Source organism: Gouania willdenowi, chromosome 22 (genome assembly GCF_900634775.1).
Source record: "Gouania willdenowi chromosome 22, fGouWil2.1, whole genome shotgun sequence".
NCBI classification, from domain to species: Eukaryota; Metazoa; Chordata; class Actinopteri; order Blenniiformes; family Gobiesocidae; genus Gouania; species Gouania willdenowi.
The window spans coordinates 7,029,071-7,054,566 of NC_041065.1; the positions used below are offsets into that span (position 1 = coordinate 7,029,071).

Sequence of the window (25,496 nt, forward strand, 5' to 3'; positions counted from 1 at the left end):
GTTGCCAGCACCTCAATGCTAAACATGTAGCAGTTAGCACCTCAATGCTAAACATGTAGCAATGCTAAACATGTAGCAGCTAGCACCTCAATGCTAAACATGTAGCAGCTAGCACCTCAATGCTAAACATGTAGCAATGCTAAACATGCAGCAGCTAGCACCTCAATGCTAAACATGTAGCAGCTAGCACCTCAATGCTAAACATGTAGCAGCTAGCACCTCAATGCTAAACATGTAGCAATGCTAAACATGCAGCAGCTAGCATGGACAACAGTCCTAGTGAGAGCAGACAGTGTCTTTGATCCACACTGGACAACATGACAGGGTTCAGAGCCAAAATCAATAAGTCCATGAGTGACAAATAAACACAGTCAGTGCATAAATGATTGTAGTGGACTCTCTTCTGAAGCTGTAGTGTTTGTGCATATGTCGTCTCAGTTGCTGCGTTGCTCATGAACAATAATAAACCCACAACTGGAGTCAAAGTTTAAACTCCCCCCAGAACGACAGCCTCACTCATAAATCATGCTCATATTTACTCAATGAATGTGTGTCAGACTCAGTAGATCATTAAGCTGTGAAGGCCGATGCAGTGTCTGCTTCTGACTCTTCACACCACAACAACAGGCTTTTACACAGAGATCAGCTTCCACAAACACAATAATGCCATTATAGCGTTTAGGGGGAGGAAAAACAGAAGCAGGGAAAGAGAGGTCACCTGGACATCAGTGTGAACAAACCCTTGGTATATCATAACTGCTTCTAAAGCCTAGGTTCCCAAACTGGGGTGCGGGTACCCCCAGGGGTACGCAAATTAGCTTATACATGAATGAAAAATAAAAATTGGAAATTACAATATAACTCGACCAGCACCAGGGTTGGGGTCAATTATAATTATAACTGCGTAATTGATAATTAATTACAATTATGGTGTAATTATAATTGCAATTATACATATTTGTAATCTGTTGCTGTTGTAATCTCAATGAAATTTTAATTATATTTACATGATTGACTTTGTAATTGCAATCGCCATGAAAACTATATAAAAATTGTCAATTATAATTTAACGTAAAACTGGGGAACCATGTTACAGTTCTATGTACAGTTCTACACATATGTAGTTAACAATTATTAGAATATATTTCATCACAAGCTTTAACACAATTTACCATTTCAAAAACATTTAAATCTAGTGGTATATTAACACAAAAACACCCACACCATAATTATTAAAACCTATATTTTCATTGATTAGGAAGGAAACCAATAGCTAGGAAAGAAATTAGATAATATTTGTGTATTTTACAGCTGATTTAGGACCCGTTATCATAAGAGATGCGAACAGAAAGCTAACACAAGCGGAAGGTTCACTTCCTATGTGTCGAAGTGAGAGTGATTGGGTGAATGAGCTGATATGTAAAGCGCTTTGGGACTGCTTCAGTGTGGTTATAAAGCGCTATATGAATCTAGTCCATTTACCATTTTTATTAGGTTATTTATTTAAGGCTCAAAAATTGTAAACAATTGTAATTGAACTGTAACTGACAACATCATTGTAATTGACTTTCTGAGGATGAAAAATACTTATTTAATTGTAATTGGAAAAAAATGCTGGTCACTGTAATGGTAATTGAATTGTAACTGAACATGGATAGTTGAAATTGTAATTGCAACTGAAATATGTAATTGATATGTAACTGACCAGTAGTCAGAAGCCTCCATGCATTGCCACAAATTACACATTAGCCGATGTTAGATTGCCCTCTAGTGGTGATAGAAAACAATCTCATCAAAAAAAAAAACATGAATATGACAAGCACTACGTTGCTCTACATATTTACATTCCATACAGATTATTATTTTTTTTTTTCATTATACATTATTCCTTAACAGGATAGGTAAAATCCAGAGACAAATTTTACTGTAGGACTACATTGTATGTGACATTACATCAGGGGTTCCGAACCTTTTTTGTGTCGTAACCATATTAATATTAACAATCGTTCGCGCCTCCAGAGACTCTTTATTCTTTCTAGAATTAGTATGTGATGTTTTGTTGTGGCTTAACATAGTGACAAAGATGCGCCAGCTGAGGTATTAATATACTTTGTTTTATTTGAACTAGATTTATATTCAAGAAAGTGAAAGTATAGAATACAGTTGTTTAAGACTGTTTTGTGTGTGGTTTTATAACATTTCAAAAAGATCCAATTTTTTTATATATAATAAATTACTAGACATTTCAGGGGACCTCATTTGAATTCCAGGTGAGCCCACATAGGGTCACGACCCCGTTGTTGCGTTTCTGTGAATGCACGTACGACATCTGAGGAGAAGAAAACATCTGCAGCTTAATCCGTTCGTATTTCTGCTTTTGTTGTAAACATGCCATGAGTGGAGGGAGGGAGTCTGTGCACGATGAGAAATAAAAATTTGAAAAGCTAAACAACCCAGTGGGATATTAACACACAAACAAAAAGAATTTCTCCCATAAGGGTCGCAATCCAAAAAGCGTCTCATCTCAGATCACAAGGTAGCACTGACATTAAAAGAGAATGTATCCAAAGGACTTGACGGGGAAATTATCATGGCGATAAAAATATAAAAAACAGCAGCACAGGTTTAGGGAAACAATCTTTTATAAAAAATAAAAAGCCATTCGGGCCAATTAAGATGGAGAAAATAATTATGGGCAAATCAAGAATAAAGTCGAAATGTTGAGATTAAAGTTGAAATTTTGAGAATTATGTTGAAATAAAATGTTGAGATTAAAGTCGAAAAGGTGAGATTAAAGTCCAAATTTCAAAAATGAAATCAAAATACAATATTGTGATAAAAAGCAGAGGTTTGCTAATCAGTCTAAGCTGACGAGGCCAATTCACCAGGACAACAAACAGCAGATTGTGGCCGTGTAAAACTATTCATTGAAGTTGGGTTTAATAACAAAGAGATTCGTTCTGTTTTTGCTCATAAACACAGTGTTGTAATCTCTTTAATGATTCTGAAGAAAAATGTTTCATTATGGCCAGAGCCGTATAGAGAGAGAGATGCAACAAAATGCTTCACCGTCACGTGCCAAATGGAGGCTGCTGCGCACACATGAACACATGCACTACAGAGTTCTAGTGTAACAATTACAAATCAAACATAACGTAAATCAAGCAGAAAAGTCAACAATTCCATCTTCTACTCCTCCAGACCATACACTGTAAAAAAAAACGGCACTCCAGCCCGGGAAAGAGGCGGGGCCTGTAAGCAACAGCTGTCAGACAGCCCATCAAACACAATCCTGGCTCTGATTGGTTTCTGCCAAAGGCTGCAGGAGCAGCAGGGGTTTTTCACACAAACTACTAGTTTGATGTAAAGCTGTCCTTACATAGTGACAGCTTTTATAAGCGTTGCAGACTGCTCCTTTAATTGCTGAGAGTTTAAACAACCACATGCTAAAGATAAGTGACCGAGTGATGAATACAAACCCTTGGTCATACTCACTAACTGCACCTGCTTATGGTGAAAAAAATCAAAATATATTTAAAAAATAGAAATTTTGATTTTTTTTTTTTTTTTTATGTATTTAATCTTTGAAATAAAATGAAATAAAAATGAAAATACATTTAAAAAATAATGATAAATTGGATTTTCAAGTTAGTTGGACAAAGTACAAAAAAAACAACATTAAGTGTATTTCATTATATTTTAGTGTCACATTTCACCCACACTTTTCTCATTCTATATTTTCAGTAAACGGATGTTTTCTGGCACAAAAACCTTCAATTAATTTCTTCACACAGAGACATAAAAAATTATCATTAAAAAGCTCCCACCTTGGTCCAACTTCTTTCCTTTAATGTTACAATGTCGACAATTCCAATGATAACATTCCTTCTCTTTCATACGCAGTTGAAATTTGTTTGAAGGTCTCACAAAAACGGGGGAGTGAAAAGCAAGCAGAGCAAAAACGAGCTGAATCATGGAGTCTTGAAACCTCAGCAGAAACTAAAACAGACGTAAGTGGAAAATAAACAAAACAGAAGAATGGATAGAAGGGGAGGGAAGGGGAGGGGTGGACTGACCATCTAGCATACCGGGCATCACCCTGAAGTGGGCCAGTCCGGTCCAATTTGTTTTTTGGTTTTTTAAAGGGGACATATCATGGTTTTAAATCCTTCCTTTTTACATATAAATCATACAGTTGTGGTCTATATAAAGCGGAACTGCAATGCTTGGGTCTGAATTCCTCATTATTATAGCTCCACAGGCCCCTTTTCTACCCTTTTCTGATGTGCTTCTGAGATCAACTCGTTTTGGTGGGGTCTCTTTAAATGCAAATGAGACACTTCATACCCCGCCCCCTCTTCAGGTGACACTCGGTTCAACTCCACCCTGCTCGGCCATTTTTGTAGTTTGATAGAAGAGATACGGTTATGTAGCGGCACATAAACTTTTTATTCAGAGGTTATTTACAAAATGTCAACAACAGAAGACTTGTCCATCCAGCTTTACATGTTTGAGCCAGAGTCTGACCCAGCGGAGCGAGATGAAAATGAAGATGATGAACCTGCAGAACCCTAACAAGTGAGCTAACACAAGCACCGAGCTAACGCTAGTGCCAAGCTAACGTCACGAAATGCATTTTAATACAGTCTTTTCAAAGACAAAAACGTCAAAATGAAATGACTAATGAAAACTTTAGACTTAAATGAAATCACGTAGGCCATATCATCAAGGATCTAAAACGAGCACACAGCGCTAACATATGAAGTCTGAAGATGGTGCAACTGCTAATGCTAACAAAACAATGACAGGGACGTCTTATCATCACACTTTTTAGCGTTATTTACAGCTTACCGAAGTGCTCTGTTCGTCGTCTCCAAAGATAGAAGGAATTGAACCCTCAATCAGACAAAGTCTTTCGGCAAATCCTTCTTTATACTGGTGGAGGTTGCTGAAGCGGTCATCCTTGAAGTGCTTCGCGCACACAAAAATGATCTTACCCACAGATGTGGGTACATTTCTGTGAAAAATAAAACTCAACCAGGCACTTTGAAAAGGTTCTGATGCTGGGAGACGTTGTAATGAAGCGTGTGGGTTACTACATCCAACAACCGAACATTTTGACTTATCCTCTCGTAACTTCGGCATCCTTGAGCTTGGACTACAAAATAAAAGCGAGAAATAAAAATGGCGGATTGCTCGAAGTGTTGGACCTGGAGTTGATGTACTAATTTGGCAGTTCCGCTGCAAATACTGTGATGTAATAGTTCAAAAAACGTAATAGAGAATAGAAAAATCGAAACAGATTGAAAAATATGAGCAAAACAGAATATAAAGATATCTACGGAGCACCTGAAGAGACTAATTTGATTTTTTCTGTACTTCTAAGCACTCTAAATATACAACAAAATGCATTTAAGGGCTAAAAAAGTGGACTTAGCATGATATGTCCCCTTTAACGGTGGCCAAAAATAATCCAAAAGTAGCCAAAACATGGCAAGAAAAAAGTGTAGAGTGACTAAAATGGGCCAAAAGCATTAAAGAGTGGGTAAAAATGGGCAAATAAAAGGAACCAGGTGGTATGTAATGGCAAAGGGTAGCTTAAATGGGCAAAATGTGGCAAATAATAGTGAAAAAGGGCAAAAGTGTGGAACAAAAAGAGGCAAAATGTAGGGGAAAAAAACACAAGTGGGTTAGGTTCGCTTATTTGGATGAAAAGTGGCAAAAAAATGAAAGGACAAAATTTGGTAAAAGTATCAAAAAGAACTTGCAAAACTGGACAAAAAATGGGAAAAAGGGATATTTATTTGCAAAGAAAGGGTAGTTAAAGTCTGAAAAAACTGTCAGAACCTTTTGAAAAAGGGCAAAAATGAGACAAAGGAAGCTGCAAAATGTAAATAGGTAAAAAGGGGTTCAAAAGTTTCCCCCTTTTTAAGGTTTTCTGGGGGAACAATATCTAAAATTAAAACATAAAAAGCCAAATGTTGAGCATCAGTGACTTAACGGCTTTTACGTGGTGTCAGCTGATAACCGATTTCAAGTCACTGAATCGTTTCGAATCAAATCCTTCTAAATAAACAGATATCCATCCATGAATTGAATAGACAACAAATTGTGATTGGAACCAAATCGTTGCTAAAATGAATTGTTACACCCCTAATGACAAACAATGTTTGATTTGTCTCTGCAGCACAGTATCTTACTTTATCCAAATGTTAGGAAAACATTAATAAATTGGTTATATCAGTTAATGTGCTTTCTAATGATCAATATATCTTACCTACTACATTTAATAATCTTTTCCACATAAGGTCCATGTGGACACCAGAATCTTTTACTAGTGGTAAATGGACTTGATTTATAAAGCGCTTTCATGCCTACACTGAAATAGTCCCAAAGCACTTTATAATACCAGCTCATTCACACACCAATGGGACTGAGATGCCATGCACGGAGCTGGTCAACCACTGGGAGCAACTATGGGTTCAGTGTCTTGCTTAAGGACACTTCGACGCATAGACAGGTATATACTGGGATCACCCCCAACCTCTCGATCAGAAGACGACCCCTCTACCACCTGAGCTACAGTTTTTTCCACTTTATAAAGCCAAAATACCAAAAGAACGCTTTATTACTCAGAACTTTTTAGGCCAAAAGACTCATTCTGAAGGAATGGAAAACAACCACGGAGCCAACCTTTAAAAATTAGCTGACTGAGCTGGCCAATATAGTACAAATGGAAAAGCATAGATTTGTAAACTCTGGTGATCTACATAAATGAGAAAGAACATGGAACCCATTATTGTCACAGAATGCTTGAAGCTGATTGGGCGACGAGCCTGTCCACCATGATTTGTTTTAGCCAATCACACGTTAACAAATGACGTCGTCATAGGCATGCGCCGCAGAGACGCTGCTACAACAACAACAAGGCTCTGTTTCGCCGTCTTTACCGTCCAAAAATGCACAAAGCGTCTCTTGCTGTTGCTCTTTCAAAAAGGAAATTCTGGATTCTTCTAAAACTGAGTTTATAACAACTTCCACACATTCATCCTCTTGCGTCGCCATCTTTCTATTTTGATTCGGAGTTATGCTAACAGAGGTAGCCTAGCTAGTTCCTTTCCACCTAACTGCACATGCGCCAGTTTTGCTTCGACGCTTCTGCTACGTCACATATGCCGCCCTAAACTACAACACTGCCTCATGATTGGTTCTAAACCAGTTCGGTTCAGATTCGAAAGGCAAAGGTGGGAATAGCACAAGATGGATTCTGGTGTTTGTGAACACCAGGAGAATCCATCTTGCAGGCAAGGTTACTTTTCCAACATATTTTGTACATTTTGAGCATTTATTTTGGGTGTCTGATACAGTTATACAGTGTTAGCATGTCTCTCTTTCTGGCTGATAATGTACAACCTCGCATCTGAAATGAAAGTGTATATTTTATCATGAGTTTTGACACATTTCATGCCCACTCTCTATTAACGGCGGTAAAATGCATATATTAAAGCAGAATGCATTAGTCATTCAAACCGCTGTAGACATGCAGACGCATCAGTATCCTGACTCCAACCATGGGGTCAGGACCCATTTGCGGTCGCGAAACACTGGGAGGGGGTCGCCAGATGCCTTTAATAAACTAAGAATATTTTTCAACAATTTCAGCCCATTTTTGCTTATTTGTAACCTTTTTCTGCAACTACGCCAAACTTGCCATATTTTAACCAAGTTTCATAACTTTTTCTCACCATATTTTTGCTACATTACTCCCATTTTGCTATAATTCTTTTACTTATGAACCCTTTCCACCACTTTTCCCACTTAATGTCACATATGTTGACCCATTAATTTCACTTTTAATCTTTTTTGACCATATTTTATGCTTATTTTTGCTAATTTAACCACATTCACGATTTGTTATGCCCATTACTTGCCAGTTTAAACTAATTGTTTTTACTTTTTTAATTACATCACCCCAACCCCGCCTCCCCATTTCTGCCACTTTTAAGCCAATATTGACACTGAACCCTTTTTTACCACATTTCTGTTCTTTTTTGGCTACGGCAGTTTGAAACTTTTACCCAATTTCTGTGGTTTTTAAAATCCCATTTTTTTGGGTATTAGATACAGTTATACAGTGTTAGCATGTCTTTCTTGCTGGCTGAAAATGTTATCATGAGTTTTGACACATTTCACTCTATTAATGGAGGTAAAATGCATATATTAAAGACTGCATTAGTCATTCAAAGTGCTGTAGACATGCAGTCAAAGAAGTCTGTACAGGAGCATATTAGCTCAGCATTTAGAGGGCAACAGAGGTTATGTTTATAGGCTTATAAAGCGACACTTATTTCTCACTGGCAGCTTTAATGAGCGCTGCTTTCTCAGCTCAGGGGCTTCAGTGGCTGATGCCAACAGAAGGATTTCTGTGTCCATCTATCAGGCTGGTACATCGAGGGAGAAGTTTGGATGAGACCAGGTCATATGACTCAGTCTTCCCAGGAATGAGAAGCCAAATGTAGCGGCTTTCCTAATTACTACAATATGTTAAAACCTTCTAAGCTCTCCTCCCATCCACCCTGACCTACATTTCTCCTTCTGAAGAACAGATCAGTTAGCATCAGTAGACATAACGCTGAAACAGCAGCTTTCAATGGATAAATAAAAAAAGAGCTTTCAACAAAGTAAAGAAGAGGGCAGGAAATTCAGAGATATGATCTGGTGTTTCTTATTAATATCCAATAAGAAGAAAACAAGACTAAGACAAAATCCTTCCAAAGAAATCCATGATTTCAAACCAGAGACGGGCAACTTTTATCACAACTGGTGCCACAAAATGATTTTCCAACCCTGGGGGGCACATTGTCAACAAACACGACAGCATTGGGAACAACAAAGGGTTTGTGTGTCCGTTCCCTGTTGCCATTTTGTGTTTTTGTCTACTTTTGTTGTCATTTGCCATATTGTTTGTTATTTCTGTGTATTTCCTGTTGTCCTTTTTGTGTATCTTATTGTTATTTTGTATGCATTTGAAATCATTTTGTAAAATTATGCTGCAGTTTTTTGTATTTTTTCCTCTGTGTATTTTTGTTCTACTTTGGTACTTTTGGGAGTCATTTTGTATTTACTTTGGGGGCCACAAAAAATTAGTCTGAGGGCCACATTTGGCCCCCGGGACCACCAATTGCCCATGTTTGTTTTAAACCATTAACACGCTTGACTCAATTTTCATATTTATTACTTTAGCAGAACCTTTGGCAGACACAAGAAACTCATTATGGATGTAGCTTCCAACAAAGGAAATATTATGTGTTAGCTTACGCAGACAACTCAGCCCTCAACCCTTAACACACTGAAGACAAACAACCACCTTGCTATACAGTATGTGCGCCTCCACGAATGAAGTGGAGTCATTACTGTTTGCAGTTTTGATGTATTCTAACATCCACTGTACACAGCAGCATAATGGAACCTCCACCATGCCATGACTGCTTAAAAACAAAGGCTGTGTGTAAATGCCCCACAAACGTACTATACACTACTACTGTTTTTATCCTCTTTCAGTAAACAAAAGAGGTTTATATCGACATCTTTAACTTTTCCTGTTTTTTAGAGCAACCAAAAGCAGCACAAGTTGTCATTTTGAATGAAAAAGCTGCTAAATGAGCATAAAAGTTGGCTGAATGCTGACTCAATGGGATGATTACATGCAAACGGAGCTTGGAATGTCATCAATCACATGATTTCAAGATGGTGGAACACAGGCTCTAAAACTGTCAAATAGTCCCATTTTTATAAGTTAGGACAAATGAATATGGTGCATGATAATGTGTTTTGTTAGGCATACACAGTATCTTCTAATAAGTTCATTTCAAAGATTATAGTCTTTATTTGTACTAAAAACAGTGGAGGATCCCTTTAAGAAGGCACCAAATATTGTCTCTCCTTGTGTATTTGTCAATTCACATCAATTGAGCTCAGAAAAACCACACGTTTGTAAAAAAACTGACTTGATCTTTCCAGTTTGTGTGAAGAATACAACCCGATGATAAATGATGCAAGACGCTGAGTTCCCTGGAACTCGGTGAATGCCCACACACAAACCCACAGCGGTGCCAGAGGACACGATCACAGTCCACTCAGTGTAGGAAATCACATTTTCACAAACTTGATAATGGACAAGAAGAAGCAAATCAAAGTGCGAGAGCATATATAGATATGCAGCACTCAGGAGAGTCTGCTAACGAATGAACAGCAGTCAGGTGTAAAACTGCTTAAACTCACTATATTTAGTTTGAGATGACAGGAGCTTCACTCTTCCAGCACAGCCTGATGCAAATAAGAGGGGATTAAAATGGATATGGGACATTATGTGCATCAATACTCAGTGTCAAGAATAGGGGGTGCTGTGGCAGTTTTAGTGACACTTGTTTAGACGTCTCAGTTTCTGGGTCAGCCGCACACTCGACTGAACAAGAAGAGCTTTGATTGGGCCAAAAACAAGAAGACCTGATCAAAGCCCAACAGAACACGGCCCGAACTTGTCCAACCTGAATGAGGTCAATCTTTCTTTAAGCCTGAACCCGTTTTAACCAGACACTATTCACATCCGTGCGCGTGCATGTAAAATGATCCGAGGTGAGTCAGCATCAATTTGTGCGTCTTTCTCGCGCTAATAGAAACACCACCTGATTTACCGTGCGAGGCTCGAACCCAGCCCGGCCCATTTAGCTAACGCAGTGCTTCTTCAAGTGTGGGCGCGCCCCCTAGTGGTGAATGTAGACATGACAGGTGGGACACAACAAGAGGGAGGAAATTTTCAATTTCATGCCAATCTTCTAAAAGTCTTCTTCGTTGACAGTAAAGATCATTAACACTAAACAAAACGCCTACACACAAAGCAAGTAATAATGAGGAGCCTAAAAATGTAGCAGAAATTATAAGATAATTAAATTATTAGACTGCATTAGATATGGACGTAACAATACATTCGGTACAGGACGTTCGGTTCGGATACAGGGCTGTGCACGGGTGAATTCCTGAAACTAAAGTTGCGTGTGTTCATTTCCGCCGGCAGCAACATGTGCAGCCCATGTACAGGGCGACCGTGGCTCAGGTGGTAGTGGGTCGTCTTCTGATCGAGAGGTTGGGGGTTCGATCCCAGTACCTGACTATGTGTCGAAGTGTCCTTGGGCAAGACACTGAACCCTAAGTTGCTCCCAATGGTCGACTAGCGCCTTGCATGGCAGTCCTGTCCCACTGGTGTGTGAATGTGAACTCAACTTATGATATGCTTGAGAGCAGGGGTGGAAAGTAACGAATTACATTTACTATCATTACTGTAATTGAGTAGCTTTTTTGTGTACTTCTACTTTTTTAAGTACTTTTTAAAATCCGTAATTTTACTATTACTTAAGTAAATTTTGTTTCAAGTAACAGTACTTCACTATATTTGAAATAGATTCCATTACAGAGTAAAATAAATCCCGCACACCAACAGGAGTCTGCTACATTAGCGCTATTGAACGTACCCTAGAGCTGTTGTTAGGATCAGTGTGTATATGTCTATGGTCTGCTCTGTTGATTCACGTGACGTCACTCACATTGCTGCATCGCGACAAAGCAAGAGCTCTAAATTCAGATGGAGAGCAGGAAGCCTTAAAATCTGCCGTCTGAAATCATCAAAATGCCCATGTTTTGTGGAGTTTACGGCTGCTCCAATCGTTCTAACCGAGAAAAGGAAAAGAGATTTTATAGAGTACCAAAGATTGTCATTCACAAAAGTGAGAAATGTAAGAAACTCACAGAACAATGCCGTAAAATGTTTGTTAAAAGCTGTTAACAAGCTGTGAGGAACTTATTTTTTACAATATTTCATGTATTTTTTGTTTGAGAATATTATTATTACCAGGCAGCACTTCACAACATTGTATTCTTTTTTTTTTTTTTTTTATCTTATTTTAAAATTTTGTATTAGGTGCTGGATCCAATCAAATAAGTGCCGGACAATATCTGGGAGGTGCCGGATCCTGCTCCGGCAAAATCGGGCCCAAAATAAGCCCTGCATACACCCTTACTAAGTAACAATCTTCTTCACTCAATGAATTCCCCACATTAAACTTAACAAATGAAGAGAAGAGCTTTGAAAAGCTCATCAGTATTCACTCCCAGTGAGCATCCAAACTACATAAGCACCTGAGAACGTTCTTTTTACACATGGAAGATTCAAACAGTGTTAGCGATGAGGCAACCGTTTGAATGAGGTCCTGTTCCCTGCACAGCAAGGGGCTGTTCCAGCAGCTCCACTATAATCTCATCAACATCTGGCACCAACTTCTGACAGATCGATCTCTCCCAAGCTGCCATTTTAAGCCTGATAACCTCATTTCTCTGCACCAAAACAGAACAAACAGGCCTGGATGTGGCATGTTTTAATCAGACAGTTATTCCAATCATATGAGCCGTGTTTGGAAATAAGGTCACCTCTAAAGCCAACAAGTGGAATTAAATTCACCTATTAACACGAATGAGATCGCAGAGGATTTGAGCTTCCAAATGAAGTGGAAACGATGGCACCTGAAAGGACCGTTACCATGGTTAACTAAGCACAAACATAATTGGTGTCTAGCGTTGAAACAGAAGACATTAAAGGGATCTTCCACTGTTTTTACAAGTGTGGCCTAAAATCTTTAAAATGAACTTATTAGAAGATCTATTCCTAATAAAACACATTATTATGCACCATATTCATTTAATTGCCTTTTAAAAATTGGGACTACTTTACAGTTTTAGAGCCTGTGTTCCACCATCTTGAAATCACGTGATTGATGATTGGAGTGAAGCATTCAGCCTGCTTTTTAGATCATTTAGCAGCTTTTACAGTCAAAATAACTTGGTTGCTTTAAATAATTGGTAAAAGTTAAAGATGTTGATGAAAATTGCTTTTGTTTACAGAAAGAGGATAATTGGCTGATGGCGTAAGTTAGTGAGTAATCACAAACTGTTGCAGACACAAACCCTTCTTTTGGGTGGGAGTTTATTTATCCAAAAGGAAAACAGGTCATTACAGCAGCAGCACAACAAATATTTAAATAAATACAAAAAAAAATACACACGCATGCGCACACACACACGTTTCCGTGTGTGTGTGTTTCTTTGTGTGCGTGAGTTAGTGTGTGTGTGTGTGTGTGTGTGTGTGTGTGTGTGTGTGTGTGTGTGTGTGTGTGTGTGTGTGTGTGTGTGTGTGTGTGTGTGTGATGAGCTGCATCAGCAGGACAGGAGGAGCTGCTCATCTCACTCACTGCATGGGATATTTATTCTAGAGAAATCTCAGAAAAGAACCCTGGCGTTAACAGCATGAGGATTCCTGCTTTCTACTAAATTGTGTTAACAAGTGTTGCATCAGTTGACCTGACTGAGTTAAAATAATTCATATTCCCCGACACATTTCCTGACTTTCCCATATCATGCATTTTTCACCCATCTCCATTTGTTGTAATATCCCCAAAAACATAACCCCAAAACTGAAAAGTGACTTTCTAAGCAACGGGCTGTTTGGTGCCTGCTTATGCATATTCATGAGTGAGCGTGTCTGTAGACGCTGACTTCATGCCTCGCTGAGGAAGAACAGTGATCACCAAATAAATTTTCTCTTGCTATCCACACACTGTTATTGTTTTCAGCCAAAAAACTGTACATTACAGTAAAACACATGGCTATTTAAACGGCCATTGTTATTGTGAGTCCACCTCTTCAGGCTGTGTATTTATCACAGCAGCAGCAGCGGAGTCATTCAGAGTGTTAAGCTGCTAAGTCACTTTCTTCTCTTCCTCATCTCTATTAACTATAGGAATAGTGCATTTAAGGTGATAATCATTAGTTTTGTCCAACCGCTGTGTCACATTCTGTCACAAACAAGTCAGATCAAGTCAAAGGCAATGGGACACAATAGAACAGGTACTAAAAATGGAACTGCTCCCTGAACGCTACAGCATTGCTACTGAGGGAGGGGTTAAATGCAGAGAATACATCTTGTGAATGACGGGTTATATTATGACAATAAAGTATAATATATATTCCTTTTCACTAGAACGGCAGGTTACACAGAAGTGCCTGAACACATATCACTGCGCCAATGCGCCGACCAACAAGATGCGCTGGACACCACAAGAGCGGAGTACACCTCCGCATGAACAAATAATGCATATACTACAATGTATATTCATTGTAGAGGTGCAGACTCTTCCTGGAGGGGAGGTTCAGACGTTGTAACGTCAGTTCGGAACAGACCACACGTTTTTCAGAGGAGCGCAGAGAAGCAGCTCAGGAAGCAGGATTGGTGAGGATTTCTCAGAGATGCAGGAAGGAACCAGCATAATACTTTGTGGGTGTTTTTGATAAGGAATTCACATTGTAACAAGGCTAAAAGCTCAAAGTAGTTGATTTGTATGATATAAGCCTCTTCTCTTAAGCCTTATTGCTGATTTTATGTTGCTCATACATTTTTTGTCCATATTTCATCCTCTGTTTCTGTCCCATTGCTCTGGTAAATCCCTTGTTGTGTTTAAACACAGGTTTAATACTTGTGCTGCTGTTCAGACTCACAAACATTGGTGGAGCAAGTGCAGGACAGCAGCACTACAGAAGGAACATTAAACAATGAGAGGCTTTAACTCATCCTACTTTACATTCCCTCAGTGTGTGACCATCCCAGGCAAAGCACACACAAAGCAGCGAGTGTTTGTCCGCTCCTCAGAGCGACATCGCAGCGCTCTCTCCTCCAACAGGCACAAATATGACAGCCTACTGGCTCCAGCTGCCACTGGAGGGCCGCTTCAGTCCCCCTCTGTGTCGCAGACCAGCCCCATGTTTACAGCACTTGTTGTGGGCTGATGCTCAGAAATGCAGCTGATGCCCACTTCAGAAATACCAAGAATTACCTTCAGCCACTGAAGAGGCTCTTTGAAAGTGCCAGAGTTCATAGAACTGAGTGAAAACATCTAAACAGCACATTTCACAGGATGTTACAAGAACAACAAGAACAAGAAGTAGAAGAGCAGCTCTTAGCGACGACTTTCTGTTCCAAGCAGCAGTGAAGTACAGCCTTGTGAAGGCTGGATGTGCATCTACATCCAGATGTTTTTAAGTACTTCCTGTCCCATCGCAGCCTAGGAAATCAAAATCATCGTGTAAGGGGATAAAAATCACAGCTTAAACGGGGTCTGGAACCTTTTTGGCTGAGAAAGCCATGAAACCCAAATATTTTAAAATGTGTTTCCGTGAGAGCCATATGATACTTTTTTAACACGGAATAAATATATGCGTGCATTTTTAAGACAAACAATTTTAGAGAATCATAATTATAACGCTGCTATACTGAAGCGAACCAATAATAAATCTAATAATTCTTACCTTTAATGAGACTTCTGGTGCTGCATGGTTTTACTGATGGTTTTGTAGTCTGGTTGATAGGTGGTGAGGTTAAGCTGTTTTTCCCCACCATACATGGAGCACATTAGTACATTAGTACGCACTGAAATAAGTTTATACATTAGTAGATTTTTTTCTTTAGCAAACTTTCATTGGCAAAACTGCAAGAATTTCCTCACACATACCTTGCAATCACACTAAACTGGAATAAATGACTTACGTCTGTGGACTCGTCCAAAGCGAGAGAATTTCTTCTATTTGTTTTAATTGTCTTGTTTTTATTTGAAAAGTTATCAAAAAGTTCCGTGGCCACATCAAGCATGAAATTTTTGGCATACTCCCCCATCTGTGACTGGTTTTCCGTTCCTCACTATTGCTAAAAAAACAGTAAAGCTAGCTGAATTCCAGTCACCTTCTCGGGCCAAACACGGAGTTGCTGCAGACTAACCTGCACTCAGCACAGTAGCTCTTGCCATGCCTTCTTTCTGCTTTCTTTTTGCCAGGTATTTACTACTGCAGAACCTGCTCTCTTCACAAAGGCTAATTCTTCCATCCACTCATCCTGAAAAGTCCAGAACTTGTCATCTTTTTTTCTTTTCGCCATCTGAAGTGTTTTATCCACACTAAAGCTGATATCTGGAGTTTCTGAGAACTCTATGTTTATGTATGATTCTCTTTTGATTAGTGATTAGTCTTTTACTATGGTCTACTGCCGGCTGCCATTCATATACATTAATGTATATAAGTACCTCCTTCGTCCAATAGACTGCTATACAAATGGAAACGATCGCCGAGTGGGCATAAAATAAAGGTGTGAACCAAAGGCAGGCGGGCAGAAAATCAAGGGACACCAGCCGGTTGTCCAAAGCATAAGAAAAGTTTTTTTGTCCTGTGTACTCCCTAGAGTTTAAGGTCACTTTATTTATAGCTGGAGGTGGATTTGTTCTGCAGTCCTTTTCACACTCAAACACCCTCTAGTTCCACTTAATCAGGACGTAAAAGATAAAAGGATTAAAACATGAATAAATGGATTATATTAGTTAATTTGATTTCTATTTTGATTAATTTTTTTAACATAAAGTCATTGTGGACACCAGAATCTCATTTAAATAGATCTTTTTTATGTTTAACCAATAGTCAGGAAATCACTAATAAATGGATCAACTAGTGTTGAGGTGAATGTGTGGTCACACAAACTGAATCAAACTAAATACTGCTATACGTTGGTCATTTTTGATGCCAATACAAATACCTGACCCTCAGTTCATTTTATTATTAAAATATTAATTACTTTAAAACCCAGCCTGATTAACAATTAGAGTTGTCGGAATAGACTTTTCAAATGAATCTGAACCCAAAGAATGTTACTGTATTGTCTTCTTATATAATATATGAAAAATGTGTCTGCATAAGTAATTTTCTGTTTTACATCAAATTGGAACATGTTTTAATATAAAATATTTTTTTTCTCTACTGCTGGTTCGACTGTTTGATTTTTAAACTCTCTTTATTGTTCGTTTTTATTGTTGATTTTTTTTAACTGTTTATTGTTTTTATTGTTGATTTTGGAACTCACAGTGATGTTTTCAGGATGTAGGCAGGTGACACAGAACAAACACACTGAAGCATTATATTTAACACACTGTTATGGTTCAACATGACAGTGTGTTATCTGCGCTCACCATTCTCTGATTGCCGACCTGCCAAAGTCCAAACTCAGCCTCTGCGCTGACTGAAGAGAGAATCCAAAGTTAGGACGAATTAAATCCATTTCACATGTTTGTGTCCCACGGTCTCACAGACAAATGTTTTAATTCCATTTCACGTGATAGAGACACTCACACTGAGTCTTAATTTAAAGATGAACAGATCAGGTTCAGCTAATAGCAGATAGAGGCCGTCATGACCCATTTAAACTCACTCCCCCTCAGGCCTTATGTCTTTTATTACTTCACTCATTTTCTTTAACAACATTTCTCTCCTGGTAAAGCAAATTAATTTCAGGCTGTGAAATGATTCCAATAAAAATAGTGCATGTGTCTGCAATGTTAGTATGTAACTAGTGCTAATTCTGTAAAGTGCTTTGAGTGTCTATGATGAAGCGCTATATAAAATCCAACACATTATTATTATTATTACTGTTTTCCCAATATCATGCAATACACAAGAATGGTTTCACGGTAATGACAATATTTTTTGAAAAGACAAAATAATTCCTGTTCGGAAAAATAGCCATGGTTTTATAATATGTTAAGGTTTCAACTTTTTTCAGGAAATTTACTCTGATATCCTGACATGTTTCGACTGCCAACTGTCAGTCTTAATCAGAGGCATCTGCTGATCGCTTTCATGTGTCCTTGTCAGTTCTTTTTGGGCGTTGCCAACTTCACGATTTACATGTTACGAATCAGGATACAATATATCCCAATATATCCTGGTACTTAACAACAAGACATACATCGGGATATATTGCAATTTCAATTATTACAAATTTCACCTTTATAAGTACAAAATGGTATGAAATACTATTTATTTCATTTTTTTTTAACTTGTGAGAACAAGTAAATGGTAACTGTCAAATTACGTTTTTCAAAACAGTTCAACTTTGGTTTCTACAACAGATTCTGATTCTGTTAAGTTAAATTCTTGAAAAAAGGTAACCACATACATCTATAGAAGTTCCCAGTATGTTTTTTGAAACCTAGTACAGTGCCCATCAGAAGTATGTATTCATATAGTGGGGGCTTAAGTAGAGTTGTCAATTACGGCCAAATGAGTATGTGTTTGAAGGTTGGATGTACAAAGAGTATGTACACCTCGTACATACTCTGTAGTGTCATAAAGGGGTTTATTTGAGGGTGCAAAGTAAAATAGTGTGTGTGATTTCCCTGGTTTGCACATAATGAATTCATGTTGGGTGTGGGATACATATGTATGTGTATATACGTATATATGCATATGTGTGTATCCATAAAATGAAGAGTCCGTCCTTAAGACTGCTCTACTGTAAAGTGTCTTGAGATACCATTGGTTATGATTTGGAGCTATACAAATAAAAGATTGATTGATTGATTGATAAATGTGTTTATTATTTTTCTGATGTGTTTCACTGACACCTAGTAACCAGGCGTTTACGTGCAATGCATATGTTAGCGCAATTAAATGTTTTTTTTTTCGTTACAAAAAAACATGATCAAAAAAATTGATTTGGACTTTTTTTGGATGATTTTTTGGACAATAATCACAAGACGAAATATTGCGATATACAGTATCACCAAATCAAAGTTTTTCCTTAGACCCTTAGTCCAGTGTCCTCTCAGAACACTTTGAAATAAAATATGATAAAATGTTAGTATGGATTGGAAAAAACCTTACATACTGCAGCTTTAATAGAAAGGTTTAATTTAAACTGACAGTTTATTCATCAGTCTGGCTCCCCCCACCTACTATAGACCTAATGTGAACCTTCTTAAACTACAACCTGCGCTACAGTGCAATGCGATGCAGGATTGGGTAAAATGGAAGTCTGTAGCTGTGGAGGACAGGCCGTGGCTTACTGTTCAATCTGTGACAGGCAGCAGTCGATGGGAAGCTACAACCAGGCCAGAGCTCAGTGTTTGAGCCCAGCAGCTTCATATGATTAAAAACAGAGACATAGCTTCATATGATTAAAAACAGAAACATGCTCATGAGCTGATGAACAGGGATGCTCACCGGGGATGAAGCCAGACTTTAGAGTCCCTAAAGCATTTTAATTATTCCTGGAAATGAATTCAGCTCATCTCATCTAATGCTATAGAATATAATGCTGTGAGGGTATTAGCATTAGCGTGATCAGGTACGGCCTGTTTGTGCAAAAAGCTGTGTTCTAATCTGACACTTTGATATCATCAGTTATAGGCTCCGCCTCTTCCAAACAGTTCAAAGGGAAGTGGGTGGGCAGAGCAACTGATCAAAGATCAAATTATACTGCTTCCTGTGAATCACACAACCCCGAACGGAAATGAAAATGCCAGAAAAACACGCAAAATTACAACAAAAGCACAAAAGATAACTACAAAGATACACAACAATAACAATTAAAAACACAAAAATGACTCATATCACACACAAAAATAACAAAAAACACACCAAATTGATTGAATGATTCATAGCACAAACAAAACAAAAATAACAGTCAAACATACAGTACAAAATGACAAAAACAAACACTATAAATAAATAAAGCCTTTGTTGTTTCCTGTGTTAATGCACCTACAGCTATAAATAAAGTAACCTGATTTAATCCTGTGGGAGTCCACAGGAAGAAAACAAACTAATTATTTTTTTTCTTTTTTAATAGCAGGTTTGGAGTTCTATCATGAATTCCTTCATAAACTAATATTAGGGTCTCTCGTCAATGTCTGAATTATTTTATTAGACAAGTAGAAAGGTTAGTGCGTCAGTGTGCTGTTGGAGGTCTGAGGACAGCGGCCATTACAGATTTTCGCAAAATAAAAGCGATACTTCGAAATGTCGACAAAGTATGATTGCACTTCTCACGTGTTTCCATTGAAGGTTGTTTTAAGGCCTCGTAACTCCCGTGAAATCTCATCCTGTGAGACTTCTCTGCAGGAAGACGGATGCTCAAAACCTCCTTATAACACTACGTATTCCTTTTTTGTTTCACGTCTAATGTGGCACGATTCATTTTAAAGTATAATGCTAAAAAATGTACCTTCTCCTCTTCTTTTTACACGTACCACACCATGTTTTTCAGAGAGGAGTGGTCATGTGACCAGGTACGTTACGTTCTGTGACGTGAATTTGCAGAAAAAGTGTCCGTGGCGTTTTTGCAAAACATTTCAATATCGAAATGTATGGAAAACCTCCTCATAAAAGCGATATTTGAGTATTGATAATTTTTTAATTCAGGTGTTTCCATTACACATTTCCAAGGGTAATGGAAACCCAGCTTGAGTGTCAGAGCGTGGGAACAAAACCAGTGTGATAGGTTAAAAACCAGAGACTCATTTCAGGCTAAAACTGAGAAGCTAATTATACGAAGGAAACACTGCATGCTCTAGTCCAATGCTTTTAAACTTTGGGGTCGTGACCCCATGTGGGGTCGCCTGAATTGTCCAGTATTTGATTAAAAAGATATTTTTAAACACAAAATCTTAAACAACTGTATTCTTTACTTTCACTTTCTTAAATATTAAGATTAAAGAAAAGAAAGAGTTAAATAAATAAAACGCAGCATAAAAATGTCTGAGGTGCACTTTGTGCACTAATCCTGGCTACTGCATATTTGTTACACATCACAACAAACCTGATCAAAAACTGATTATAGAAAAAAAACCTATTTGGGTTATGGTCCAAAAAACGGTTAGAAACCACTGCTCTAGTCCCTTCTTCAAACGGTGCACAGAAATTATAGTGGCGTCTCATTAGATATGATGTAAGGGAATAACACTGATGCACTAAAGACTGTTTGACAGCGCACACACACGCACGCACACATGCACGCGCACGCACACGCACACTTTTGATGTAACAACACATCTTTCTGCTACAGTCCAACTAATCAATCCACTTTCCATTTAACACAGCGGACACATTAAGTGTAGTGTAGCCCTGATCAGACACACACAAGACTGTTATTACTACATTTACACAACAATAGCACACTTTTACACAACAAGTCTCTCTCAAAGAGCAACCTCAGATTTACCATGAGCACGGAAAGCATACCAAAAATATGGAATTTGCTTTCAGAAACAGAAATGGCATGATTATTAATAATAATATTATTATCATTAGTAACAAAAACTAGGAGATATAACAGTATGACAATAACACTAAACACAGCCTCACATGAATGTTTTGGGAAAATATCACATTTACACACAACTTCTGTTCATTAACAGTTTGGACAGAAATGACAATTATCTCACAAAATCAGACGTAGAAACGTATATTGCAATATGACAGACGTCACCTTCTGAAAAGTAAATACCTCTATGAGAGGAACCAAACCCTCACCCACATGTTTATGGGACAATATCAAACACTGACAATTTCACAGAGCCTCTGTCACAGGTCTGGTTGTGTGTGTCATGTAGATATCTTGTTTTGTTTGTCTTGTCTAGTCTAGGTCTCCTGCCACACTCAGTTACCTGCCTGCACACCTGATTACGGTTTCCTCTGATTACCTCCACTACTAATTAATCAGCCTGCCCTGCTCTCACTCTCTCTGTCCATCTGTCTTGTCATGTTCTGTCAAGAACTCAGTGTCTAGATCCTGTGTGGAGTATGACGACTCCCACTTTTGTATGGTCCTGACCAATAAACAGTTACTGTGAGCTCTGCACCTGAGTCCTCTGTTTACACCTGTAACAGCCTCTAAACATCATACAGATACCACAGCACCTCTCACAAAGTATGTGTACATGTTTTAATCAGCACTTCTACTAGCAAGAAGAAGAAGATAGGAGGAACACTAGACAGCTGGGAGGATCACAATCTGTTGATGTAACAATAACACAAACTAGAACATTTGCATTACCTGAAGAAAATGCAAGTGAGGATGCAGGTGCTGGCCTGCATCGCACTGCATTAGCATAGCATTAGTGTTAGCTTAATGTTAGCATTAGCCAAACATTAACATGAACTTAGCAATAGCCTAACAATGGCAATAGCACTACACTAGCATTAGAATGGCAATAGCATAATTCCATCAACTGCCTAACAATAGCAGTAGCCTAACATTAGCACTAGCCAAGCATTAGCATTACAATATCATTAACCTAACATTAGCATTCATTTAACACTAGAATTAATCTAGCATTAGCATGAACCTAGCAATAGCAATATTCTAGCATTAGCATTAATCTAGTATTAGAATTAGCCTAGCATTAGCATTAATCTAGTATTAGAATTAACCTAGCATTAGCCTAGCAACAGCATTATCCTAGCATTAGCACTAACCTAGCTATAGCCTTAACCTAGCATTATTCTGGCCTTAGAATTAATCTAGCAATTGCAATATTCTAGCATTAGCATTATCCTAACATTAACACTAACCTAGCATTAGCCTTAACTTACCATTAGCATTATTTTAGCCTTAGAATTAATCTATCAATAGCATTGTTCTAGCATTAGCACTAACATTAGCCTAGCACTAGCATTAACCCAGCATTCGCACTAACTTAGCATTAGCCAAGCAATACCATTAACCTAGTATTAGCTAAGCATTAACCTAGTATTAGCTAAGCATTAACCTAGTATTAGCTAAGCATTAACCTAGTAACAGCTTAACATTTGCAAAAAGGTTGAAAAAGGTTCAAATGTGTTGAACGTATTAGCTGAACATGTTAAAGGTTGAATGGTAAAGATTTTAAGGTAAAAAGTGGAGCAGCTCCTCTAGATTAACCAGCTGTTCACTCTAAAAATGGGATCAGAGCTGAAAAGTCAATGCAGTTTCACAAGAAATGCAATAACTCAAAAAGTTTAAAAGCTACAAATTAAAAAAGTACAAGGATAAATCTTGGCCACAGTTCTTACAGGATTGCAGCTACTTCTTTGTTTTTCTGAATCCATAATGTATAACACCTCAGGATGGATGAAACATTTCACCCAAAATAACACAAAGAATTAGAGAATCTACTCTTTTAAAGAAATCTAATTAAGTTTTTTTTTATGTTCCAATCTCATTGTTTTCTTTTCAAACGACCACTTCTTTAATTGGAACCATGTTCTTATTTTGATAGCCACGAGGGTGATAAGGACCAAAACTCATATCTCAATATTTTTTCTCAAAATATCAATATACGATATAAACCTCAATATTTTTAACTCAATAAAGTCTTTCCAGAAAGACAATTCTGGGTTAAATTTGCTGATGAAAAATGTCACACAGACACAAAGAGTTAAACAATACAGTATGTGCCACTTTGCTCTTTCTCTCCTCTAAGGGACAGCACGTGTGAGTGAGTTCTGTAGTGTGGCTTGTTTAGGGAAAGGTCTGGGTTAGAAGAAGCTGTACTGAAAAGTAGAGAAAGCAGCGACTATTAAAACAAGTATTTTAATACAAAATAAGCTATAATATATATATATATAGATGATATTGTAATTTTCTATACCGCCAAAATAGAAAACTCTATATATCTTGAATCTCAATATATCACCCAGCTCTACCAGCCACTAGCATTATTTATTTTATCATCTAAATTTAACAATGAGATTTTACAAAAATCCACTTTCTTTTTTTTTAAGAAATATATTTCATTCCAATCCAAACATCAAATCTGTGAAACTTAGTAATGTTTCAGTCAAAATAAGCATTTAACAATGCTTCATTTAACAGGAAAACGTAGCAGGTGCAGCAGTGCTACATCTGTATTGATGTTGGCGAGGCTGAAGCATGTAAAGTAGATCAGATTTCAGATGGAGCTCATTGTGACTATAAAGAACATGTAGGTCTGAGGTAGAACTGGGCAATATATCGAGAGTCAAGATATATTGATATATATTCGATTTTGACAACAGAAAATCACAATATCGTTTATATCGATGCAGGTATATATATATATATTATAGATTATTTTATAATACTCGTTTTAGGAGTAATTTCTTTCTCTACTTCTCAGAACAGCATAAAAAGCTCAGTTAGATGGATTTCTGAGTGTGTTCTAACCCAGACCTTCACTAAAACAAGCCACACTACAGAACTCACTCACACGTGCTGTCCCTTAGAGGAGACAAAGACTAAAGTGAAACATATTGTGCAGCTGTTTGTTAATAAATATGCTTCTATAGCATTTTGCATCCACAAATTACACCCAGAATTGTTTTTCTGGTCTGATGGTTTTATTTGCATTGAAAATATAGAGATTTATACTGTATATCAAGTGAGTGGAGGTCACTGGTAGGGCTGGGCGATATGGAACAAAACTCATATTTTGACATTATTTGTCAAAATGGCAATATAGACGATATAAATCTTGATAAGTCATTAACAAACAGTTGCACAAAATGTGCCACTTTTGGATTTTTCTCCTTTAAGGGACAGCACGTGTGAGTGAGTTCTGTAGTGTGGCTTGTTTAGGTTAAAACATCCAACTGAGCTTTCCATGCTGTTCTAGGAAGTAGTGAAAACAGTGACTCCTAAAATGAGAATTTTTAAACAAAATGAACTATAAAAATGCAAATAACGATACAGTCGATATTGTAATTTTCTGTGTCGCCAGAATCGAAAAAGGCGATCTATTTTGAATGTCGATATATCGCCCAGCTCCAGGACTCACTAGATCCGTCTTGGCACAGAGATGCTGATCCATGCTGAGCTCACTACTATTCTGTTCCTCCCTGGTGCAGCAGCAGGAGGTGCTCGGTTCTAGCCCGGGCCTGCCTAACACCGTCCCGGAACCGTGACACAGCTGAGTGAGGCAAAGTTTAAAGCACCGGGGCATGGCGGTCCTTCAACGGCTCCTACCTGGGAATGCAGTTCGGGGAGGATCCGTCTATCTCCCAGGTGGCGAACAGGTTCATGCGGACCGGTCTGTTGAGCGCCCCGCTGCCGGGGAAGCTCAGCCGGCCGCTTCTCTCCGCCATGCTGCGGGAGCGGCTCCTCCGGAAGTGTCCGTGTCCGTTTCTGTGTCGGTCACACGCGGATAGCAGAGGACACGAGCGGGTCGGTGAAGTCCTGAGCCCGGGGAGGACTGTACAGCGGAGCAACGTGTATGGAGGTCGATCAGTGCCACAGAGCAGGGAGGAGGGAGGAGTGGGAGTGATCACACGTTCAACACATTAAAAGAGCCACACATGTTCAGAATATTAGTTTATCACATCTGTGTGTTATGAAGCCAACATTTTAATTCAAGGGAAACAAATATCTAATTCATCTATCAAAATTTTAATCTAAATGGTAAATCAAAATTAATGTACAATTTAAATATCAACATTCATTTTGAATGTAACGTTTAAATATAAATGTTAAGTTTCAATCTAAGGTTTCATTTCAATCTCAACATCCATTTTGAATGCAATCTTTATGTCTCAACATTATTTTTGAATGTACAGTTTAAATA

General features: G+C 38.1%; 1 protein-coding gene across 1 annotated transcript in view; it reads right to left on the reverse strand.

The window, feature by feature from the left end:
• pacs2 (phosphofurin acidic cluster sorting protein 2) overlaps window positions 1-25,159 on the reverse strand; it is a 91,103-nt gene extending 65,944 nt beyond the window's left edge. Inside the window, 1 exon segment of the mRNA XM_028437500.1 lies at window positions 24,902-25,159. Within this exon segment, the coding sequence (XP_028293301.1) occupies window positions 24,902-25,020 (119 nt within the window). The 5' untranslated portion in view covers window positions 25,021-25,159.
• Between the last annotated feature and the right edge of the window lie 337 nt (window positions 25,160-25,496).